This window comes from Dendronephthya gigantea, unplaced genomic scaffold, assembly GCF_004324835.1.
Source record: "Dendronephthya gigantea isolate DGI-Jeju-01 unplaced genomic scaffold, DenGig_1.0 000110F, whole genome shotgun sequence".
In the NCBI taxonomy this organism is placed as follows: domain Eukaryota; kingdom Metazoa; phylum Cnidaria; class Anthozoa; order Malacalcyonacea; family Nephtheidae; genus Dendronephthya; species Dendronephthya gigantea.
The window spans coordinates 593096-611957 of record NW_021163120.1 but is presented as its reverse complement, the minus strand read 5'-3'; the positions used below and the strand labels follow the sequence as shown (position 1 = coordinate 611957).

The 18862-nt window shown below is 36.1% G+C and overlaps 1 protein-coding gene across 1 annotated transcript; it reads left to right on the top strand.

Moving 5' to 3' along the window:
- The first annotated feature begins 1318 nt into the window (after window positions 1–1318).
- Window positions 1319–18407, top strand: LOC114535071. Its single transcript, XM_028556452.1, has 16 exons — window positions 1319–1367; window positions 1465–1793; window positions 2261–2402; window positions 3538–3848; window positions 5100–5244; window positions 5767–6101; window positions 6801–6936; window positions 7468–7775; window positions 7869–8010; window positions 8385–8719; window positions 11375–11510; window positions 13476–13783; window positions 13875–14016; window positions 15135–15469; window positions 16370–16505; window positions 17986–18407. The coding sequence occupies exons 1-16, from the start codon at window positions 1319–1321 to the stop codon at window positions 18405–18407; spliced, it is 3711 nt and encodes a 1236-aa protein (XP_028412253.1).
- The last annotated feature ends 455 nt before the right edge of the window (window positions 18408–18862 follow it).

The following is an 18862-nucleotide window of genomic DNA, read 5'->3' as shown; positions in this document are numbered from 1 at the left end:
GTATTTGTCTCGAATTAATCAAGAGTTTTCAGAACATATGGTCATAATGATATTGGCAGGTTATCGCCGATGTGCATGGGTAAATGTGATAACACTATAATTTATATGATCTTAGTTATAACACGGCTTTTTACATTGTAAGCCAGACCTTAATAGACATTTCTCGTGATATAACATCAAACGCAAAAAGCCTAATGTTACATGAAGTGGTTTGTTGTAGTTTAATTCGTGGAGCCAATCACACGTCGTGTACACGCCTAAAAACGCTCAGGTTGATGCAAGTTGATATAAACAGGATGGAGCAATGTTGTGCTGCCCACATTGTTCAGAGTTGTTATCAATATTGAACAATATTGTCACACCCGATTCAGTTTCAACAATATTGTTCAATGTTGATAACAACTCTGAACAATGTGGGCAGCACAGCATTGCTTCGTCGTGTTTATATCATGCAACTTGCATCAACCTGAGCGTTTTTAGGCGTGTACGTGACATCAGCACGATATAGCTTCACTCAAGAATATAGCTTCATTAATACCATAAGTAATATTTACGCGGTGAAAGTCTTGTGAAATAGTCGTTCCACGGAGATTCGCCTTTGTTATTATTTGACCGAAATACGCAGACATGTTTGAACCTGCTGTACATATAAAGCTTTGATAAAAACTATAGCTTCAGTGTGAAGCGAGTCTACGAACGATTCTTGTAACCCAGGCTGTTTTAAAAAGACAATTATACAGGTATTGGAGATAGCTAACTCAGAAATATGTGATTTTGTATTTCAAAAACAAGTACAGAGTGTCTCATTAGAATTTAAAATTATTGAAACAGCTAGCTTATTGCTATGTTGTTAGAATTTCCATGCCACAATTTCAACACAACATTTCTTGCATATTCGTTCGTTCTCGTAGTTCATCGTGTTATAGTGGTTTGTGAAAGGTAACTGATTAGTATTGCACGCAAAGCCTGATTTTGAAAGATGGAACATTTCTGTACACCCCGTGGTATAATTGCGGCCAGTAAGATGTGAATCACCATTGCAACCACTGCGTGAAAAACACCATCAATGGCCGCATTAAAAAACTAATACCTAGTTTATACGTGCATGTGTTTTGGTCGCGTCGAATGCAATTCAAACAATAGATAATGAGATGATAATGAAGCTTAATTAGTTTATTTCATTACCTATCGTTTGAATTGAATTCGACGCAACGAAAATGCGAGATATGAACTGCGCAAATCAAGACAAAAGGCCAAAAAATGTTGTTGACAAAAGTTGACAAAAGGCATGACTGTGATTAGTTAATTTATTCGCCTAATGTTGAGTTTCTTGTGTAATGACAAGCGAATGCCTGACCGTGCTCGATGTTTGTGGATATGTCTGAATCTCTTCAAGTTTTTTTAGCAGTGAAATCATGACTTAAACGAGACTTAGAGGTGACAGGTGTGTTATTTTTATTTCAGGCTGTGCTATCGTCACAGAGATTGGCTTGAAAAGTAATAATATAATCTTGGACGAACAGTTCACAGCGTCCTCTCAAGATGCCCTCGGCGAGGCTCACAATGCAAGAGTGAACCTTACAGCCGTACCAGGCAGGAGACACGCTGCTTGGGTTCCTCAAGAGCTCGATAACCAGCCATGGATTCAGATTGACCTTATTGCAACAACAACGGTTGTTAAAATTACAACCCAAGGAAGAAGCGACGCTGACGAATGGCTAAAGAAGTTCTCAGTGGCCTCCGGCTATAATCGAACTGCTTTGGAATCCTATAAAGATGCTGGACAAGTCAAGGTGGGCCATGTCGCATCTCAGAGTTGTGTGTATTGCATTAAAATTGAGGCAGGGCCGTAGCTAGACCGCTTAATTGGAGGGTGTATATTCATATATTAATGTTTATTTACCGCATTCGTGTTTATGTACCGACGAAAATATGAATATACATGCACCCCCCAATTAAGCTTCTAGCTACCGTCATGAATTGAGGGAAAGTTGAATTGAATTGTGTGCGAACTTTGGGGAAAGTTTGATTGAGGCTGGTTTTTATGACACAATTTCTCATTCGGTGCCCCCCCCCCCTCTGTGAAACAATATCGACGTCAATATTAAAAAAAATGGTGGATTGTAGTAGAAACGCTCACTGCTGACGACCACGAACTTTTTGGCGTCGTGAAAAATACTTAATGCGTAATCTTAATAATTAGATTTAATAATTATAATTAATTTTAATAATTAAGGATATATTTAATATGTAATTTCAGGTATTCTCGGCTAACAGTGACCGGAATACGGTGGTAGAACATGCTTTCTCTCCTGTCATCAATACCCGATATCTTCGCGTCATACCTACCGAGTGGAATGAACGCCCAGCTGTAAGATTGGAATTGTACGGATGTTATAACGGTGAGTAGGAATAAAACTACATCATTGCGGCAAACAAAAAAGGAACTATAGAATAGACACTGAACTTTTGCAAGGCGCTGCCAAAATACACTATGCAATTTTGCTTGCAACTTGCAGTGCAAGTTAATCTGTAAAAAGTTTCTCAAATGCTAAGAAAACGTTAGGAGATCGTAAGAAATGTTCGTATTTGACAACTTTAGGTGCCTCAGGAGTAGAATTGCATTGCAAGTTGCAAGGAAAGTGTAACAGCGCCTTAAAATAGTTTCGCTATAGCACTTATTGATAATAATTCATTCCTATTTTTTCGCTTATTCTTGAACTGCATCCGCGTTATTTCTCTTCATTGGCTCATCGTTTGTGCATGTGTTTGTTCAATTATTTAATTATTATATTTTGTATTGTCAAATTTTTCACAAAATAGTTTGCGAGGACAGCTGAATTGCATGCTGACGCTCTCTTTTAAAGTACAAACTTTTCGTCGCAGTGAACCAGGACGTTGCTGTTAACCCAAAACAGACCATGGCCATTGAATATTTACCGTCAAATGACATAGAATTTAGATAAAATTGGATTTCCATTGATCTGTCACAATACCCGGGTGTAATAAATCTCGTACGAAGCTTTGCACCGTCTCGGGAACTAATTAATAGATATTACGTAATTCATAAACACTCGTACTCAAAAAAACGGTCCTGCCGCTAAGATCGCTTTGGCATTTAAGAGCCTGCAAATTCTAAACATTTTGAGTTCATTAGGGTCATGTAAATAGCCCCTGAGTGGATGTAGTTGCTATTAAAGTTGTGATTAGCTATATCTTATATATTTTTACAATGATTTGTAGTTTTTTACATAAAACATCAACATTTCTGTGTCGATTCTCCCCCTCTTCGCCCCCCTAATCAATGTTGAATATATGCTAAATGCTTGAATGAGTTAAGATAAATCACTCAAAATTGATTTGTAGGGGAATCTTGAAATAAAAAGGAGAAACTTGAAATAAATTCTGCGACTGCAGACTGTAGTGTGAATTAACACAGAGTGTCGTGAATGTTTTGACCAGGATTGTAGTTCTCACATTGTTCACATGACATTTATTTAATTTAAAAAGAAATATTTAACTTCTGCCTGTTTTTAGCTTGTGGAAAGCTAACTAGACTTGGTATGGAAAGCGGTGGTATTCTCGACAGCCAGATAAGTGCCAGTTCTTTTCACGGCTATAATTATCCGCCCCACCAAGGAAGGCTTGGACACTCAAAAGACTGGTTGCATTCACTGAGTGGTGATTCCAATCCATGGCTGCAGGTTGATTTCCTAACTAGAACTATCGTCAGTGACGTAGAAACTCAAGGTTCTGCTCGAAGAAATGAGTGGATGAAAGATTATACTCTATCTTACTCAAATGATGGTGTTACATTTAACACTTATCGAGAAGGTGAAACGGACAAGGTAATCCCTTAAAACCCGGTGACACGGTGAAATTTTTCCTGCAACTTGCATTGCAATTCTACTTTTGAGAGATGTATATTTGGGAACAACGAAACTTTTGTGTCTATTACAAGACTCTTCACTAATTTACATCTCTTAGAATTTGAATCTCGCATTGCAAGTTGTAAGAAAAATTGCAACTTGTAACATGGCATTTCATTGCTCATCGTTGGAAATCGTTTCTTTGACTATTATTTTCGCCGATAGCCTGATACAACGAGTGCATAATAAAAATCGTAGAAACGAGCCAACCATGAAGTAATTTGTTTATTAAAAGTGTATAGAGATCAATTTGGCAACCACACGCTTTTAAAATACAAAAACACAGCGAGCAAAAAAATCGCCTATTTTATGCATCAAAATATATTTATTACCGTTCAGTTTCGTTGTAATTTTGTTCAATAGAAGTTAGATATTCTCTCCGAAAGATTTTATAATGTGCCGAATGCGAAAATGTCTTGAATTTGAGTAATATATTTTGAATCTCACTTCTATATTTCGACGCCATCTTGATAAAATGTAAACAAATTGCCGCCAAAATGACATACGGCAATTTTTCACGTGTGAAGAATATCATACGCCCAATCAAAAGCCGTGTATGGCATGAGAAAGTGCAAACCAAACGGTTTGCACTAATTGTTGCCATCAAAATATCTAAAGGCATAGGAATGATTCGACGAATGAAAGATTTCGTGGCTCAGTCAACCCTTATTTCAGTAATACTTAATGCGTAAGCTTTTAATGTATGTGGTGTATTGTGTAATGAGTAATGTGTAACTATGCAATAGATATTGTAATAACTAGCCTAAATTATTTTGTGATTATATGTATTGTGCAATGGCCCCTTGGAAAACAGTTTCTCATGACAAGTGCTAAAGGGCTACCGTTGTTTTTAAGGCCTGGTTAACACCAGCTCCTAGGATCGGGGATCCGTTATATCACCTTCGGATAGACAAAGCATTTCGTGCACCAATGACTTCAGACCAAGGGAATTTCAGATCCTTAAGACAAGTGTGAACCAGGCTTAAGGAAAATTAAATAATAATAATAATAAAATTTTGACTATTTGCGGTAAATAGGTGGCAATGGGTTACCACAATTTTACATTGAATATACATTCTGATTGGCTCAGCCTAAAATATGTAAATAAATTTGCTTATTTCCTTGTTACATTTATTAAAAATAATTGAAAAACGTTTTCCCTTGTTTAAGGTTTTTCCTGCCAACACAAACGCAGGCACAGTGGTGAAAAATGAGCTGCTTTATCACATTTTTGTGCGCTACGTTCGTATTCACCCTGGAAATTTCTACCAATACCCCAGGATAAGAGTTGAATTCAAAGGATGCTATGTAAATGGTAAGCGATAAACTCCGCTTGTCAAACTAGCCGCATGTCCAGGGCCGAGTACCTGTCCGTCTGGATAGGCGTGATTCCACCGGAAGTTAATAGAAAATCTTAAGGACATTGATTAATTAAGAATTAAAAAACGAGTCGCGTGCCTTTATGGTGTAACAATGCACGATGGGGGAATGTTGGGAGAATACGAGAGAAGCTTGTAAAACACGAGGCGTAGCCGAGTGTTTACAAGCTTCTCGAGTATTCTTCCAATATTTCCCCGAGTGCATTATTACACCATAAAGGCACGCGACGAGCTTTTTTAATTCTTTTATAATATAAGAAGAAATTATAGGGCAACAACAAAATTTATTTATTTGATCAATAATGAAATTCTCCTTACATGTTTCTTAAGATATATATATATATATATATATATATATATATATATATATATATATATATATATATATATATATATATATATATATATATATATATATATATATATCACTTTGTGTATTTCTTCTCCTTTCTCTCCAGTAACGGATTCGTTCAATCACGTTCCCTTGGGAATGCAAAGTAGAATGATCGTTGACTCACAAATCACAGCGTCTTCATCAAAATTTTTCCAATCCGGAGCATGGAATGGCCGACTGAATTTGACTACGATAGACAACGTAAGATATGGAGGATGGATTGCGGCGGACTATGACAGTGACCCTTGGCTTGAAGTTGACTTCATCGCAAACATCACTCTCACGTCAATCTCAACCCAGGGTCTGGACGGTGCACAATCGTGGGTTCGGAGTTACACAGTCGCTTCTGGATTAAATCGAGAATCTTTGGAGGGATATCAGATTGAGGATCAGATAAAGGTGAGATTCAAATTTTATGTCGATCGAAATTCACGCTTTAATCTGGGTTTACACGTTTTATGCGTGCACATGTTCGTTAAAATTATTTGAAACAAGTGTCGGGGGACGTTACATAAAGTTTGAAGCGGCTAAGAAGTCTGAGCCCGCGGTTCAACAGCATTCACCAAAATTTTCGCACTTGTCAACGACATTGAATCGTTACAACTGTGACTAAAATAGGTGGTGCAATATTATATTAACATTTGGTGGGCATTGCGGTGAATTTTGCGGGCTAAAATGCCGGGGTGAAATAGCCTGCTGATCTAAGCCAATCAGAAGAATGACTGAAGTGTTGAGCTAGCAATTTTTTATACAAAAACTGCTCTTTAAATTTAATATAATAGTATTAAATACAGTTGATGCTTTTGCATTGGCATAAATGCGATTTGGTGTGGTGTGTGGGTGTACGACGGAAACAAAAAGGGCACCTTCAATTTTAAAATAGTATTTACAGCTGCATTAGCTTCTCGAAAAAGGCATTTTTCATCACAAAAAAGGCACTTGGTCCATTGAAAAAATTTGGAAGGGGGCACGTGCCCTGTGCATCCATTTTTAAAATCACTGAAGAACAAGTATTTTGCATAAGATTATACGTAAAAGCTCAGTCAGTTTGTCAAATGAACTTTGACCGCTTATTAATATATACTTTTTTTCGAAAAGGTGTTTAATGCAAGCAGTGGTCTCACAGTGAAGCAAGATTTGTATCCATTTATCATTGCTCGGTACATTCAAATCAAACCAAAGATGTGCACTGGATCTTGTTCATTGAGAGTGGAGTTTTACGGTCGTTATGAAGGTAAAAAATTTTTATTATTACGTTCTCCCCGAAGACCACCAACTAATTATTAAGGCCCCTTCACACAATCCAATTTTGTTGGATTTAATTAACTTCAGACATGTATGGAAGTGTAGTTTGCATGTATTTTGTTATTGATAAAGCAGTACTGCATTGGTTTTAGTCTATTTGCTGCATGCCCATATGCACATCAACCGACTATAAAACATCCATCAGAAGTGAATAATTCCGACAAAATTGGATCTTGTGATTTGTGAACAGACCTTTATACAGAAAAGCACCTTATAATCATATCCACAATCCATTAGCATCATCGTAGCCCGCCCGAACATGATCAGCAAGTTATTTTGAAAAACATTAAGAATTAGTCTTTTGAGAATAAAAAAATAAGAATAAACACAAAATTTTTCAACTTCTAATCTTCAAAATTTTCCGTAATAAAAAAATTTGCATCATGTTTAATAATAGTATAAGTATTGAGACCCTCTCATCGAGTGAAATCCCATAAAATCACAAATGATCAATTTTTAGACCCTCCAAGTTCCGTTCATTTGGGAATGCAAAGCGGTGCAATTTTGGACAGTCAACTGACGGCTTCTAGTTTTGAAGCTTGGGATCGCACCGCGGCAAAGGCTCGATTGAATGCGGCAAAAGCTTGGGTGAGACATGGTACCGATACTAAGCCTTGGGTGAAAGTAGATTTTCTTGGTCGAATAAAATTAACCGGTATTTTGACGCAAGGCAGAGGAGCATACGACTGTTGGGTTGCAAGCTTTACAATGTCAACGAGTAACGACGACGTGGACTATCCAGTTTACAAGGAATTTGGGCAAATTAAGGTTTAGTATGATTTGTTAAAGCCTTGTAACACCGTGCAATTTTTTATGCATCTTGTAAATTTGCAAAGCTCTTCATCTAAAACTTTTTCTCAGCTTTTTCAGGCAAACTATGACGAGAAGTCTGTCGTTGAACAGCGTTTAACTCGTACAGTTGTAGCCCGTTTTGTTCGTCTGAATACTAAGGCCTTGCACAAGACATCTTCGATGCGGATTGAATTCCAGGGCGAGTATATAGGTAATGAACTACATTATATTTTCGTAGATAACGGTTGAACATTAGCTGGCTGGTTCCCACGAGAGATTTTGAAATGTCATGTTGCGCATGAAGGCGTTTACGATCTACAGCGAGGAAGCTCAAAAGCATCTAAAGGATATAAATACATGCATTATGAAAATATATTGAGTTTCAAATAATTGAGACTGATTTGTGGCATGCAGCGCTGCAATTCCGTTCGCCGAGAGCAACATAACTTGAAGATTTTAGTGTTTTGGTGTATGTTTAAAATGTTCGCACAAGTGACGTAATATTGACGATTAAGGTGGCTCCATTTAAGACTTCGGTTGACTGCAAATAGTCTATTCAACTTGTTATGTTACTTTTTTTTCCAGTATCGAATTGGTTTGATCCTGTGCCCATGGGAATGCAAAGTAGAATGATCGTTGACTCGCAAATCACAGCGTCTTCATCAAAATTTTTCCAATCCGGAGCATGGAATGGCAGACTGAATTTGACTACGGTAGACAACGTAAGATATGGAGGATGGATTGCGGCGGACTATGACAGTGACCCTTGGCTTGAAGTTGACTTCATCGCAAACATCACTCTCACTTCAATTTCGACCCAGGGTTTGGACGGTGGACAATCGTGGGTTCAGAGTTACACAGTCGCTTCTGGATTCCGTCGGGACTCTTTGGAGGAATATAAACATAAAGATGACATAAAGGTGATCTTAAAATTTACTTCGATCTAGATTCTTGAATTAAGTATACGTAATTTAGTGGTTTTCTACACAATCGTATTTTCTAAAATATGCTAAGTGTAGCCTCGTCTCTATTACCTTCTGTTGAAAAGATGAATTAATTCTGAGCTTCAGTAGTTTAGCTGTAAGGAAGTCTTTAAAAGATAAAACCATGGTTTAACTGTGTAAGTGAAGCAATTTGATTGGCTGAGGAGCGTTTCACAGCGGGCTCGTTTTTCTCATCCGGCCCGCTGTGAAATACAACCGGCCCTCTGTGAAAAATGTGAGCAAATGGACAAAACCAAAGCAACGTAGCTACGGCTAAAATGTGTGAAAACCTTTCTGGAAAAGTTCAATGGAATGTTAAAAATAAAAATTAAACATATATACCCTAAAAACTTCTTAGTTAGAAAAACTTCTAGTTCCCGACTAGGATATCCTTTGGAGGAGTTGTTGACGTATTAAAATTAATATATTAAAATTAAATATATATTATTATTAATATATACAGTAGGAGGCAAAAGTTTGAGTCCAGTCGTTGTAGAATTCCAGTATTAAATCCTGGCAGCGTATTGGAGTTAAGACATGCGTGCTAGTGTTTCAGTACTGTAAACTATATTAATTGCACACTGTTTTGGTCCTAATGATCTAAATTATAACAAAATAAAGTTCTCATTCCTTTACACTGCCCAAGATGGGTAGGAAAAAGGGCAAAGTGATGGTGCACAAGGACAAATAGTTCCATTAAGTATTGAAGGATTCTTTCCTCGTAAGATCGCAGAAGAAGTGAGAATTTAAAAAGGTGGTATGCAACTAACCTTGGAGAGGTTCGAAGAAACTAAATCCTACTCAAGCAAACTTTTAGCTGCTTTGGTCATGCTCGGTTTGGCAATATTGAAAGATATAATAGGATCCTAATTAAAGAAAAGTATCATCCAATTCTTCAAGGACATGGAATTTCATCTGGTACAAAGATGATCGCACGTCTAACTACATGATAATCACCCTAAGCACATGCACATCTTCTATGTGCCAGAAATCGTTTAGAAGCAAACTCATTCTGGTGATCTCGTTGTCATGGCTTTCCACCTCATATTCCAGATCTAAAACCTATGGAGCACTTGTAGAACCGTTTTAACCGGAAGAGGGCGAGGCACAGACCCGCCAGCCAGGCTGACTTGAGGCAAGTGGTCAACGAATGCTGGCAAGGTATTGAACGTGTGACATTAAAAAACCTATGGAATCTATGCGAGCAAGAATAAAGGTCATTTCAAGAGCAAAAAAGAGGGAACTAAGCAATGACATGTAAATGCATGTTTGCACATTAAAATACGTAAAAATGAATATCATAACATCTCATAGTTGTTGTACAGCATGTATTTTTCTGTTTACTTGTTTACTTTTTTCTAGTTCACTTATCGGTAAGATTTTCTGTAGAATATTAATATATGCTGCTGAAACAAAGAAATACAGTCACTGGACTCAAACTTTTGCCTCCTACTGTATATATATATATATATATATATATATATATATATATATATATATATATATATATATATATATAATTGTCAGTTATGATTATTGGCACTTCACTCGATGCAAGTAAATTCTAGAGGTTTAAAGGTCTTAATTTCGAGTGGAATTATACACACTTCAAATTCAAGCCAGAGACAGTTGATGGAAAAATGAGTCAACCATCCGTCCTCCGGCAGGAATCGAACCTTCGCTGGCAAGAGCATTGCACCGGCATCGCAAAAGCGTAGGTTCGATTCCTGCCGGAGGACCTATAGTTGACTAATTTTTCCATCAACTGTTCCTGGCTTGAATTTGAAGTTTGTATAATTTCACTCGAAATTAAGACCCTTTAAAAACCTGCATATATATAAGTGTGCATATATAAGTCTGCAAGTACCGTAATATATATATTGTTAAAACTATACAGTCGATTTTCTCAAAATCCCTTTCGAAACTTTCTAAAATTTCCACTTTATTTCTGAATGAATTCGAAAGTTTCTTTGTTAAACAGATAATGATGAGTTCATGATTTTAACTTCTTCAAAAGTCAGATAAGTGCATCAAGATCAGAAAATAATTAATGAACATTCAGCTGGCTAGTTAAGTCACTGTATAGCTGACTTAAATTCTAGAGAAAACGCGATATTTTTATTCATATTATATATAGCTATTAGTCATTAGGACCTGTCAAACAATATTTTGCGTGTGCTTCCTTTTTACCATTGGTCTAATTGTTGGTTTAATGAAAAATGACATTTTCAGTGGGAAAATTTCAGTGTTAGTGTATAATAATGGGAAAGCTCTGTGAACCTAAAATTAACGTTCTCTTTAACACATTGATAACTTATTGTTAAGAAAGATTTTTAAATACTTTGCGTTTATCTTTGAAGTAGTTTATGATATATTTTATTTGCACCTTTGTCTATTCATTATTTAAAATTTTGAAAAAGATTCTGAAAAGCTCGAATTCGCCATAATTATGCAGATTTCAAATACTGAATAGTAATACAAAATATAAAAATTATGCAGAGAATTTTGATTATTTTCCTGTAACTCCTCAGGTTAATATAGTTATTCTGCTCTTTCTTTTGTTACCCGGAAATTTTGATCTTTTTTCAATAGATGTTTAATGCAAGCAGTGGTCTCACAGTGAAGCAAGATCTGTATCCATTTATCATTGCTCGGTACATTCAAATTAAACCAAAGATATGCACTGGATCTTGTTCATTGAGAGTGGAGTTTTACGGTCGTTATGAAGGTGAAAAACTTTTATTATATTGCGTCTTCCCCGAAAACCCTCAGCCACATTGCTATAGAGTCATGCACCTTGATCATAGCTTTAACCATTAGCATCATCGTTTGCTCAAAAAAGTAGGAATTTCGTTTTAAACTAATCGGCATATTTGTTTACATTTTTTGAGCTAAGCCAATCGGAATGCCTAAATCTTTATTACTTCATTTAAAATGGTAAATAATGTATCTTTTTACCGGAAGTAGTCAAAATATATGCAATCTGATTGGGTTATTGGTAATACAAACAAACTTGCTTATTGGTCAAAAACGAAATTCTCCCTTGTTGTTTAATAGAACATAATAAAGCAAATTGTCTTTACCATTCCCCTGTGAAACTAAATTTAAAACTAGGAATTTTCATCCGTACAACTGGAAAGAGTATCCCCAAATTAGTAAAATTGAAAAGTTTTGTGGCGAAATATTGTAAAGTGTGAAAAATATGGCGGTGCAAAATTTGCAAGTTTTGTATAAATTAGTATTATGGTCAAAAAGCGTTACCACTTCAAGCATAATACTATAATTGATACAAAATTTGCCAACTAGACACGGCGATACTTTTCGCATTTTTCAACATTTCGAAAACAAACTTTCCAATTTACTAATTTTGGGATGCTCTTTCCAGCTGTATACCTCAGAACCGACGAATCTTCCTAGTTCAGGTTTCAGTTTAAAATGGGAATGGTCCATTGGCTGTAAGAATTCTCTATTTCTGGTTAAAAAAATTGAAAACAATGGATATACAATTTATTCACATACTTCGGCTAACTGTCTTATTTTCTAAATATTACTTAACAAAAAGAATTATGTTTACATATACCGGGTGTCCCAAAAAATTACTCCGTTTTCATTCAAAATAACTCCATATCAAGTAAAGTTGTCGAAATGAAACCACATTCTTTAGTTAGAAGAAAAACTAAATTATATTTTAATATTTTCTAGTTGTATTTTTGAAGCAAATGCATGGAGTTATTACTTTTCAAAATCTGTACAAATTATTTTGGGCTGTCTCTAAAATATGCAAAATCGCTGTATAAAAATGTTACTTAATTAAGCTTTTCTAAACTGAAGCACGCACTATTAACGGTAGACATTTAACAAACAGTTGCATTATGCTATACAACTAAAAATTCTCACGATTTATTCTAATTTATTAAAACGCAAGTTAGGACATTGTCTAAATGCGAGCGATGCTTTTCTCTCATTTTCTGCTATGCTGCGATTTTGCATAATTTAGACGCATCTATAACTGATAGCCTATTACCTTTGAACACTAATAAATATCTCCGGGTTTTTTTACATAATTCTGAGGTACCAAAAGATAAGTGAACCTTCCCTCTATCTAATGCAATTTTTTTCAGTGCAATGGCTTCTCTGGTTAAAAAATTATTATCAATCAAAGCGGAGTACTTTATCTTTGGGACACCCAGTAGAATCTATGAAAGTCGGGACAACTGTTATTAAATGATACGGAAATACGTGCAATTAGATCAGTGATAAGTCAGGCAATGTATATACGTGAGTCGGGTAATTTTTGCTGAAGTCATGCGCCCCCTTCACCCTCCTAAAATTCCTTTGGCCCGAACAGCTATGGCGGGGTATAAATTAAGTACACCCCAAAATTCAAGAGGTTTTAAAAGGTCTTTATTTCGAGTGGAATTATATACACACTTCAAATTCAAGTTAGGTGTTGTTGATGGAAAAATGAATCAACTATGGGTCCTCCAGCAGGAATCGAACCTACGCTTTTGCGATGCCGGTGCAATGCTCTTGCCAAGCATCTTACCGGCATCGCAAAAGGAAAGGTTCGATTCCTGCCGGAGGACCTATAGCTGACTCATAGTTGACTCATATTCCCATCACTGCTTTAATTGGAAGTGTGTATAATTCCACTCGAAATTATGCCTAAAAATCAGAAATGATTAATTTTTAGACCCTCCAAGCTCCGTACATTTGGGAATGCAAAGCGGTGCAATTTTGGACAGTCAACTGACGTCTTCTAGTTTTGAAGATTGGGATCGCACCGCAGCAAAGGCTCGATTGAATGCGGCAAAAGCTTGGGTGAGACATGGTACCGATACTAAGCCTTGGGTGAAAGTAGATTTTCTTGGTCGAATAAAATTAACCGGTATTTTGACGCAAGGCAGGGGAGTATACGGCTGTTGGGTTGCAAGCTTTACAATGTCGACGAGTAACGACGATGTGGACTATCCCGCTTACACGGAATTTGGGCAAATTAAGGTTGGTATAAATGTTAAAGCCTTGTTACACCGTGCAATTTTTCGTGCATCTTGTAAAGTCACAAAGGTCTTCATCTCAAACTTTTTCTCAGTTGTTTCAGGCAAACTATGATGACAGGTCTGTCATTGAACAACGTTTAACTCGTACAGTTGTAGCCCGTTTTGTTCGTCTGAATACTAAGAGCTGGGAAAAGACATCTTCGATGCGGATTGAATTCCAGGGCGAGTATATAGGTAATGAACTACATTATTCCTTCGTAGATAACGGTTGAACATTTATAATGCATGGTTTATATTTGTCTTAATTCTTTGCACAGTTTTTCAAAATTGATATACTTCGTAAAACGTTGTAGTAACGCGAAGGTTTAACAACCATTAGTTGGCTGGTTCCCATGAAGAATTTTCAATCACTGACGATCTACAGTGAGAAAGCTCAAAAGCATCTAAAGGATATAAACACATTATGAAAGCATATTGAGGTTCAAATATTTTCAGATTTGTTGCATGCATATGCAGCGTTGCAAGTCCGTTCGCCTATAGCAAAATCGCTTGAAGATTTGAGTGTTTTGGTGTATGCTTACAAGGTTCGCGGAAGAGACGAAATATTTACAATTAAGGTGGATCCATAAAATTTTGGAAACATGACATGATAATTATATTAACCATATAATTCATAACGTCATAACAGTTGTTATGGCATCAATGGCGATTCGACATTTTTTTCTATATAAGCTCGGTTACCCAATTTTTATTTCATAAAACGTTTTCTTACAAGAAAATGGAAAATTTGAACCGGTTTAAATAATTCTTTTGGACAAAAGAAATACGAAAAAATTAAAAGTTTTCGACTTTTATTGTTGTACGTATTAAATTAATCCAGTTGATCTGAGATCACGACGTTATGAGGTACCTTGACAGAGCTGAGTTATCATGCGCCATGCAGTCATTCCTCCCCGTCCTTCACGATGGGCCTGCCGTGAAATCGAGATTCTACTGATTTACATTTTGCTAAAACAACCAATGCATAGAAGTGATTGAATTACACAATTAATGGATGCAAAAATTGTGAAATGAAGGAAACGATAATCAGGTTTCATGGAGGGTCTAATTTCTGATTGGGTGTTTTTTGTATTTAAATCACCTCGACCTGATCAATAAAAACTATATATAGTTTACCAGGGTCATCAATGGGGCTACTAATAAGCTTTTGATCCTGGATCCCAAAAATCCTCGGTGCGAACTAATTTCTAGGGCGACTTGCGACTTGTGTTTACATCTTCTTTTTCCGCAATTTAAAACTTCGGTTGACTGCTGACAGTCTATTCAACTTGTTATGTTACTTTTTTTTCCAGAAAGGGATTGGTTTGATTCCGTGCCCTTGGGAATGCAAAGTAGGATGATTGTTGACTCGCAAATCACAGCGTCTTCATCAAAATTTTTCCAATCCGGAGCATGGAATGGCAGACTGAATTTGACTACGGTAGACAACGTAAGATATGGAGGATGGATTGCGGCGGACTATGACAGTGACCCTTGGCTTGAAGTTGACTTCATCGCAAACATCACTCTCACTTCAATCTCAACCCAAGGTCTGGATGGTGGACAATTGTGGGTTCGTAGTTACACAGTCACTTCTGGATTCCGTCGGGACTCTTTGGAGGAATATAAACATAAAGATGAGATAAAGGTGACCTAAAAATTTTTCTTCGATGTAAATTCTTGAATTAACTACACGTAATTTAGTGATTTTCCACACAATCGTATTTTCTGAAATATGGTAAGTGCAATCTCCTCTCTATTACCTTCTTATTCATATCTTGAAAAGATGAATTAATTCTGCTTGTATTACTGCTTCAGTCATTAATACTCTTTTATTGTGTTATTCTGCAAAGGACCGTAATATATTGGTAAAACTTTACAGTCGATGTTCTCAAATGCCCTTTCGAAACATGCTAAAATTTCTATTTTATTTCTGAATGAATTCGAAAGTTTCTTTGCTAAACAGATAATGATGAGTTCATGATTTTAACTTCAAAAGTCAGATAAGTGCGAGAAAATCGGAAAAAAAGTAATGAACATTCAGCTGGCTAGTTAAGTCACTGTATAGCTGACTTGAATTCTAGAGAAAACGCGATATTTCTATTCATATTATTAGTCATTAGAAACTGTCAACTGTCAAACGGCAATATTTTGCTTCGGTTAATTTCCTTTTTACCATTGGTCTAATTGCTGGCTTAATTAAAAATGACATTTTCAGTGGGAGAATTTCAGTGTTAGTGTATAAAAATGGGAAAACTCTGTGAACCTAAGATTAACGTTCTCTTTAACACATTCATAACGTAATGTAAGAAAGATTTCTAAATATTTTGCATTTATCTTTGAAGTAGTTTTTTTTTTCTGATTTTACGGTATATTTTATTTGCACCTTTGTCTATTGATGATTTAAAATTTTGAAGTGAAATAGTAATACAAAACAATTATAAAAATTATGGAGAGAATTTTGATTATTTTCCTGTTTTATTCCCATGGTTTCTATGGTTATTATTCTGCTCTTTGTTACCCGGAACTTTTGATCTTTTTTCAATAGATGTTTAATGCAAGCAGTGGTCTCACAGTGAAGCAAGATTTGTATCCATTTATCATTGCTCGGTACATTCAAATTAAGCCAAAGATGTGCGCTGGATCATGTTCATTGAGAGTGGAGTTTTACGGTCGTTATGAAGGTGAAAAAATATTTCATTATATTGCGTCCTCCCCGAAATCCGTCAGCCACATTGTTATAGAGTCATGCACCTTGATCATAGCTGTAACCATTAGCATCGTCGTTTGCTCAAACAAGGAGGAATTTCGTTTTAAAATAATGTTATAATGTAAACATATTTGTTTACATTTTTCAAGCTAAGCCAATCAGAATGCCTAAATTTTTAATACTTCATTATAAATGGTAAATAATGTACCTTTTTTACCGGAAGTACCTAGTCAAAATTTTTGCATTCTGATAGGGTTACTGAAATGTGAACAAACTTTTTTATCGGTCTAAAACGAAATTCTCACTTTCATCGAACATAATAAAGCAAATTGTTTTTAATGAGTCTTCCATTCCCCTATTAAACTAAATTTAAAACTAGGAATTTTCATCAGTACAACTGGAAAGAGTATCCCCAAATTAGTAAAATTGGAAAGTTTTGTACGAACGTAATATTATAATAACTCTATCGTGAGCGACGCCTAGCTTTTGTTTCGTTTTTGTTTTGTCTTTTTTCTATTTTTCGTCGTCACAAGTGTGTTTTGGGGCGAAATATACTAGTATTTGAAAAGTGTATGTGACCGTATTTATCTACGTCCCAGTCTTGTCTCCCAAGAGTTGTGGTGCACAGCTTTGGCTAATTTTCCGATGCGCGATTCGATTTCGCTCGCATGATACGGCAATTCCTCCAAGAGGAACAAATAAGCCGTTCTTTTGATGCTGTTCGAATAAGTTTAGATTTAATTGGGGTAAGAATATATTTAATACATGTAGATTCTTGTCCTATTTTAATAATATCGCTGCTATTTCGCCATTTAACAAGATGTGGTCGTGTATGGGCGCGTTGACACGTCGTAGTTTGCACGAGATTGAAAATAACTTCACACGACGATACTTTTCTGATTTTTCAACATTTCGAAACCAAACTTTCAATTTTACTAATTTTGGGATGCTCTTTCCAGCTGTATACTTCAGAACCGACTAATCTTCCTAGTTCAGCATTCAGTTTAATAGGTCCCTTGGCTGTAAGAATTCTCTCATTTTGGTCAAAAAATTGAACAATAGATGTACATTTTTCTTCTAAAACATTCACCTCTGTTCATTGTTATTTTCATAATTTAATTTAGTTTCAAACAGGATTCCGCAAGAGGTTTTTAATTTTTTTTTTAACTTTTCGAGCTGTTCAACAATTGTCGACATTTTTCAGGCTACAACTTGTAAAATGTTATAATATTGAAAATTATGACGTAGCCTGAAGATGGACAGTTTTTATCAAATTACTCCGAAATTCGTGCATTTTTTTCTAAAATCAGTGATAACTCAGACAATTTATATACGTGAGTCGGGTGTTTGGTCAATTCGTATACGTGAATCGGGTGTTAAGTCATGGCTGGAACACCTATGACTGTGTATACAGTACACGCTGTGCCTGAAAATCACAAGTTATGAATTTTTAGACCCTCCAAGTTCCAAACATTTGGGAATGGAAAGCGGTGAGATTTTGGACAGTCAACTGACGTCTTCTAGTTTTGAAGATTGGGATCGCACCGCGGCAAAGGCTCGATTGAATGCCGCAAAAGCTTGGGTTAGACATCGTACCGATACTAAGCTTTGGGTGAAAGTAGATTTTCTTGGTCGAATAAAATTAACCGGTATTTTGACGCAAGGCAGAGGAATATACGGCCATTGGGTTGCAAGCTATACAATGTCGACGAGTAACAACGATGTGGACTATCCAGTTTACAAGGAATTTGGGCAAATTAAGGTAGTTATAAATATTAAAGCCGTGTTACACGATGCAATTTTTCGTGCATCTTGTAAAGCAGTTTCAAGGAACTTCATCTCAAACTTTTTCTCAGCTTTTTCAGGCAAACTATGATGACAAGACTGTCGTTGAGCAACGTTTAACGCGTACAGTTGTAGCCCGTTTTGTTCTTCTGACTTCTAAAACCTGGAATGGGCTATCTTCGATGCGGATTGAATTCCAGGGCGAGTATATAGGTAATGAGCTATACGATTCTTTCGTAGATAACGGTTGAACATTTATAATGCATGGTTTATATGTGTCTTAAGTCTTTGCACTTATCCTCACAATTGTACTTCGTAAATTGTTGTAATAACGCGAGGGTTTACCAACCATTAATTGGCTGGCTCCCACGAGAGATTTTGAAATATCATATTGCGCATAAAGGCGTTTTTGATCTACAGCGAGAAAGCTCAAAAGCATTTAAAGGATATAAATACATAATGAAAACATATTGAGGTTCAAATAATTTGAGATTTGTGGCATGTAGCGTTGTAATTCTGTTCGTCGATAGCAACATCGCTTAAAGA

Bases quoted from the DNA above. Each gene is read 5' to 3' on its own strand.
- LOC114535071 (XM_028556452.1), top strand. From the start codon at position 1,319: ATGTTGAGTTTCTTGTGTAATGACAAGCGAATGCCTGACCGTGCTCGA. The intron at 14,017-15,134 runs GTAATGAACTAC...TTTTTTTTCCAG, and splicing joins ATTCCAGGGCGAGTATATAG to AAAGGGATTGGTTTGATTCC. The intron at 15,470-16,369 runs GTGACCTAAAAA...TTTTTTCAATAG, and splicing joins AACATAAAGATGAGATAAAG to ATGTTTAATGCAAGCAGTGG.